This window comes from Orycteropus afer, unplaced genomic scaffold (genome assembly GCF_000298275.1).
Source record: "Orycteropus afer afer isolate SDZICR_OR568_19922 unplaced genomic scaffold, OryAfe1.0 scaffold00219, whole genome shotgun sequence".
NCBI classification, from domain to species: Eukaryota; Metazoa; Chordata; class Mammalia; order Tubulidentata; family Orycteropodidae; genus Orycteropus; species Orycteropus afer.
The window spans coordinates 4918185-4924972 of NW_006921806.1; the positions used below are offsets into that span (position 1 = coordinate 4918185).

Sequence of the window (6788 nt, forward strand, 5' to 3'; positions counted from 1 at the left end):
TCTCTCTTCCTCGATTGAGGTAGAGTCCACTGGGTGGCCGCGCTGGCTTTCTCTCCGTCAGACTTGCCGACCAGACGCCTCAGACGGGAAGGCAAAGGCAGCGGAGCGAGGTGCGGGACTGCGAGGCGCCGGGACTGGCAAGAAGGTCTGAAGGGGAGGCCTGAGTAAAGGGGTGAGGGTGGGGCGGGGCCTGTCTCACGGGACGAGGGCGCGTGCGTGGAGGGCGCGGGCGGCGGGGACGCGGAGGGCGCGGGCGCAGGCGAGCCGCGGGGGCGCGCGGGGGACTGCCGGGCCACGTGGGGCAAGGGCCGTAGCACCAAGGGGACGAAGACCCGCCGAGGTCGCTACCGCCCTAGCCCCTTCGTCTTGAGACGAAATCCCGGATTTTTTTCCTGCATCTTAACTTAAGGGCCACAGTATGATGGGAGGGGAACTCTTGGAAGAGGGAAAAATCGGGCACTGACATCATCGCGTTTGGAGTCTGGTGTTTAATTTGACAATTAAAATGCACTTCTGGTCATCTGCTCTTCCCAAAAGTGTAGTAGTAAGTTAGGATCTTGCCTGGTGCAGCAGAAAAATAGTGACCAAGAGGCCAACCAAATTCATTTCTCTGAGCCCTTCTTTGTTAATCTGTAAAATGGGAGAATAAATGACCCCTCATAAGTTAACTCAGTGCATACTAAAAGCTTATATTTTCCCACCCAGCGAACTTAAAAAAAAAAAATCTAAAATAGATTCAAGTGGACTAGTAATAATTACTGAACCTCATACTACTGGTGATGCCTTCACCCAGGACTCCCCCCTAGGTTGTTCAGTGTCTGATTTAGTTCTGGACTTTCCCATCCAGTACAACACCCAGGAAAAAGCCTGCACATAGTAGACTCTCATCCATGTATAATTGTGTGTCTTCAGGCACTAGATCCAATTGCCACGTGTCAAAGACCTGACATTTGTCAGGTGCTTTCTGTGCCTCCAGTAGCTTTGGTGGCATGGTGGTTAAAGGATATGGCTCCTAACCAAAAGGTTGGAAGTTTGAACCCACCAGCTGCTCCACAGGAGAAAGATGAGGCCATCTACTTCCGTAACGATTTGCAACCTTAGAAACCCATGGGGCAGTTCTACTCGGTCCCATAGGGTTGATATGAGTCGGAATCAACTTAATGGCAGTGGGTTTGGTTTGGTCTAGTTTTACTCTCTCCAGTCCTGCTCTAGTGCTTTGCCTCAACTCTTAATCCTCACTATAAACTTGAGTTGGAAGGTGGTTCTCCATTTTAGGAATGTCCTAACTGAAGCTGGAGAGAGTTTGATTAACTCCTTTTCCAAGGTCATGTGCCAGGACTGGAAAGGGCTGGCTGCCACTCTGCCTCCTTCAGCAGTTCCCTGTTTGAAGGAGATAGTACTGTCCTGGTCTAAAAACTCCAGCAAGAGCTGCCTCCTAGTTTTCATTCTGAGTTCTGAATGACATTAGAATGAAGTCCAGATTACTGAAGTGAAGGTTTTGTGCGTTTGTTTAGTTAGCTAGTAAAGATTATTTTTTAGGCTTTTTACCAGCAAAATTTACTTTGGTTTTGCTTTTTATCTGTACTTAATAATTTTTCAGTCCTTACACCAAGAAATGCTTACACATATGTGGAAATGCTTGTAAGCATACGTGGAAAGAACTACAGTGTTTTCAAGTCTAGAATAAAACAAACTTGAGGCTCCCATTCTATTTAGAAAAACAGGGAAAAAAAAAAAAAAATACCTGAAGTTTAATAAAGAAAATGTTACAGTTCTTGAACATGAGTGCCTGAGCAAAGAGGAGCAGGGGCACAAGCACAGAGCAATGTGTTTGATGCTTGGTAATCAATCATTCAGAGAATTCAAAGGACTGGAGAACACAGGCTGGGACCTGGCAAGCATGGAATTTTAAGCTGTGTGGAGGCAGCGGGTATGATTAGACTCTGAGGTCAAGTTTAGGCTCCATACAGCCTAGCTCTGGAACCTTGAAAGCCTCGCTTAACCTCTCTGCCTGTTATTTTTAAAATTCATAATAAAGGACCAACATAGATAAAGTGCTCAGTACAGTGCGTGATACATGGCAAGCACTCCACATTAGCATCTATATTGTCAGGCCTCACTGAGAAATTCCATAATCTGGAGCATAAATTAAGCACAAGGGAAAGTGCTGCAGGGGACTGACCAGTTACCTACTTCGTTGCTCTCTGATGGAAAGGAAAAAACCTGTCTTTGAGGCCAACCACCTAACATTGTTGCAAGCCATCACCCTGCCTAAATGAAATATCAGGTACCATGTCCAAAGGGACACTCGTTGACATCCAAGTTAAAATTCAGGACTCCTAGAATGCCTTGCAGGTATTCATCCTTGGTATATAAATGTGCACATAAGTACTTCATATCTATTTCTGTGTAAAAAGTGACCCCAAACCCTTGTAGCTAAAAATAGTCAACTAATTGCTCATGATCTTGTGGAGCAGAGTTCATTCTGGGCTCAGGTGAGATGGCTCATCTCTGCTTCATGGGAGGGCTGTGCTCATTCACATATTGAGCTGTTGGTAGGGACCCTGGGAGGAATGGCCATGTGCCACCTGTCATTAGCAGGCTAGTCAGAGCTGCTTCTCAGGGCTGCTTGGCTCCATAAGCAGCAAGAGAGAAGAAGAATCCCAGCACACCAAGCTTTTCCAGCCTCTGTTGGCATCATATTTACTGTCTGTGGGGCTCACATGGGTCAGATGGCCGATATGAGCAGCACTGCTCAGGGATAGGCAGAGGGAAGCATTATGCACGGGAGGCCATCACTGTAGCAGTCTTCCACAGACTTTAACTGCAGATACTGTTTATCTTAAGGAAAAATTGCAGACCTAATTGTTGATCAGTAAGAGCTCGTTTTGTAAATTTCTCAGTTGTTCTGACTCATGGTGACCCTGTGTGTGTCAAGAGTAGACTTGTGCTCCGTAGGGTTTTCAGTAGCTGATGTTCGGAAGTAGATTGCCAAGACTTTCTTCTGAAGTGTCTCTGGGTGGACTTTTGATGAACATCAGAACGCTTAACTCTTTGCACATCCCAGGGAGCCCTTATGTAAATTACTGTTGTTTTTTTCCTTTAGCATTGGTGGAGAGAAGATGGCGGCATTGACAAAGACATTAGTGCTGCTTCTGCTAGCTGGCTTCCTCGGCTGCTCTGCAGAGACCAGTGAGGTTCCCGTGATTGTCCCCTCCTACTATACTACCTCTGACACTGTTATCGCCACAGAAACTGTGTTTATTGTGGAATTCTCGCTAACATGGAAGAATGGCAGACAGAATATACCTCTCTATGCTGATGTCAGAGGAAAGCAGTTTCCTGTCACCCGGGGCCAAGACATGGGACGCTACCAGGTATCCTGGAGCGTTGAGCACAGGCATGCCCACTCAGGCACTTATGAGGTCAAGTTCTTTGATGAGGAGTCCTACAGCCTCCTGAGGAAGGCCCAGAGAAACAGTGAGGATGTCTCAGCCATCCACCCCCTGTTTACTGTTGACATCAAGCACCCAGGTGCCTGGAGTGGACCCTGGGTCTCCACAGAGGTGCTGGCTGCTGTGATGGGCACAGCCATCTACTACCTGGCCTTCAATGCCAAGAGCAATATCCAGGCCTAAGCCCTACCCTGCCTCCTCCAGACCCTCCTTCTTTTTATAGCCTCAAACATGCAAATTGTGAAAATAAAACATAGCTCTGGTATCATGGAGAACAGGATGTGCAAATGCTCATGTATAGCAATCTAATAACTGGTTTCTTTTCTGTTCCAGTAACATGGTGTTAGTATTTAATCATAAATATATAAAACTTTACTGCTCAAAACATTGTCTGTACAATACCAGAAGCCAATTTGGCCACTTTCTACCTTCAGCTGAATTAGATGATCTGGTGTATATAAAATACATGGTATAGAAAGATTGCTGATCATCCTAAAATACAGACCTCCAAAAGATTCCAGAGTCTAACTAGATTTCAGACTGTTTCCTGGAGCCCTTTCAGAACCCCTAGAAGGAGAGAGGAAGGCCCCGTCCTTATGTCTTGAGCTGCTCTGCCTTTAGCTACATACTGAGCTTTCAGAAAAGCTTTCAGTTGAAAGCTAATCATTTGCCTCTTGCTCAGCTTCATATAGATGGATAAGAAGCTCAGAGAAAGAAAATCACAGCTACAGTGGGGCTGAAAGAATGAGACATACTGGACCCAGAAATTGCAGCAAAAGGAGTAAATGACATGACTGAACACAGGGAGGCATGATATCCAGGAGTCAGGGGCACCTGTCACTGCTTGTTCTGGCCTTACCTTTCTAGGCTCTGGGTAGACCACCCACTTCTAGTCACAGTCCTTTCCACACAGGGTGATTTGCATGATTCCATGATTGTCTTCCAAATCGCAGAGTATTCTCAATGTGCTGCAGTTACGCTCAGGCTGCAGTCAACTTGTACAGATGGTAGGTTGGACCTTTTGAGCATGGGGATGTCAGTAATTTAACTCAAGGACAACCTCTGCCTTGTTCTTTTAAAGCCTGTTTCACTGTAGTTCTGTTTACAACCAAAATTGTGTAGAAAAGGCTTATTGCCTAGTTTTACTTAATTTTGCCCCATATGTTTGAAAAGACACTCGCACTTGTAGTTTGTAGTCTTTAGGCACTTTTAGGTTGTAGTCTAAAAGGAGAGTATTGATTTCTCTTGTTTCTATAAGAAGATAAAGCTGCTACTAAAAGATTACCAATATACTGTGATATAATTTATACAAGGCATAATATTTTAGTCTAACAGTGTTTTATTTTTAAGAAAAAAAAAATGGGTAGAGGCAAAAACTAAATGGTACTAAAACATTTGGCCAAGTGTCACTATAGTGGACACATCTTTGCTTTCAAGTTGATTATGGTCTAGCAGGGCAGATGGATAATGGGTACAGTGCAGTGTGATAAGTAGGAAACAGCATAGTATAATGTGCACAAGTATCAGAGTTCAAATCCAGCTCAGCCACATGTTAGCCATGTGACTGGACAAGATGCTTAACCTCCCAGAGCCTGTCCTTCATCTATAAAAGGAGGACATTAATACCTACCTAACAGGTTGTTCCAGTAGTACAGAGTATGGGTGCTGTCACAGAGAGGTAAGTGATGGGTTGTGAAAGTCCAAAGATCTGCACCTCACTGCTTAGATCAAGAGAAGCTATGTGAAGTTGGCAGCATTCAACTGAGCTTTGAGCATAAGTAGGCATTGGTGATAAGGACTCCCAGGGCAGAGGGAAGAGCATTTTCATGTTACGTGAATTCAGAGGAAAAGATGATACTTCTGTCAGTCTCACAGGGGTCTGACTGAGCCACTTCAATCTTCTACCCTCCCTAAACCACTAGGGAAATGGACCATCTTAGTGATTAAGCCAAACCAAACCAAACTTACTGCCATCAAGTTGGATCTGACTCCTAGCGACTCCTCCTTAGGTTTCTGAGGCAGTATCACAACGTAAGTAGGTTGCCCAACCTTCCTTCTGAGGAGTGGCTGGTGGGTTTGAACCAGCAGTCTTCTGGTTAGCAGTCAAATACTTTAGGCACTAAGCTACCAGAGCCAGAGATGTGAAAAACAGGTGGCTAAGCTGGCCTGTGGCCTGTTTCCGCATATCCCATGAGCTAAGAAGTGGTAAATGTTTACATTTATAAAACATTGTGTAGAAAAAAAGAAGAATGTGCAACAGAGACATGTGGCCCGCAAAATCTAAAATATTTACCATTTGACCCTTTACAGAAAAAGTTTGTGAACTCCTGATTTAAGTCAGGAAGGGTCTACCCCTAGAGCTGGAGTTAGATTAGCCGCCAGCAAAGTACGTTTACCATCTAGGGAAGGGGAAGAAATGCAAAACAATACCAGGGCATTGTTACTAAAGGGATATTGGTATGTTAGGCACCAAGCAGTGTCCACTCTAGAGTTAATGCTTGTATCCAGGTCAGATGCTGATAGCTTGGATCAGGTGGCAACACTCAGAATTAAGATGTATATTGGAAATAGACTCTATAAGATTTGATGAGGTGGAGGGGTGTGGGCTAGGGGAGGATGGAGAATGACATCCAGGATTCTGACTTGCATGTGTTGAAGGATGATGGTGCTACATTGTTGTTAGGTGCTGTTGAGCTGCATCCAACTCATAGTGACCCCTCCTTGGGTTTCCGAGGCAGTATCACTACGGAAGTAGATTGCCCAACCTTCCTTCCAAGGAGTTGCTGGTGGGTTTGAACCAAGCTTTCTGGTTAGCAGTCAAGTGCCTTAGGCACTACGCTACCAGAGCTCCATAGGGACATGAAAGTTCTTTCTGGGAAAGAACTAAGAGTTCTTTTGGCTAAATGAATTTATGACAGCTATCAGACATCCAAGCGGCAGTGTTAGGAAGATAGCTGGATAAGAAAGACTGGAGGTATGCATTTGAGACTCATGAAAATGGAGAAAATCACCTAAAGAGAATGTGGAGACAGAAGAAAGGGAGCCTAGGACCAAGAACTGAGGAACTTCAACCACTGGAGCTGGTACAAAAGACTAGGAGAACCCAGAGGAGTGGGAGAATCAGCAGAAAAGAGTATTTTGAAAAGAAAAGGTAAGTTGGTAAAATGATGAGTAGAAAATCTATTGGATTTGACAACAGTGGTCATAGTGACCTTGATTAAAAACTCGGTAGAGTGCTGGGGGTATAATTGACTAGAGAGAGGAAACACTCTCCATATCATGTAACCTTGATTCGAAAACCTAAGAAGAATGACACAAGGGAGAAAAACTATG

At 44.8% G+C, this 6788-nt stretch overlaps 1 protein-coding gene across 1 annotated transcript; it reads left to right on the forward strand.

The window, feature by feature from the left end:
• Window positions 1–3122: 3122 nt before the first annotated feature.
• Window positions 3123–3638, forward strand: LOC103203612 (translocon-associated protein subunit delta-like). The gene has a single exon (XM_042782026.1). It carries the CDS (start codon window positions 3123–3125, stop codon window positions 3636–3638), a length of 516 nt encoding a protein of 171 aa, XP_042637960.1.
• The last annotated feature ends 3150 nt before the right edge of the window (window positions 3639–6788 follow it).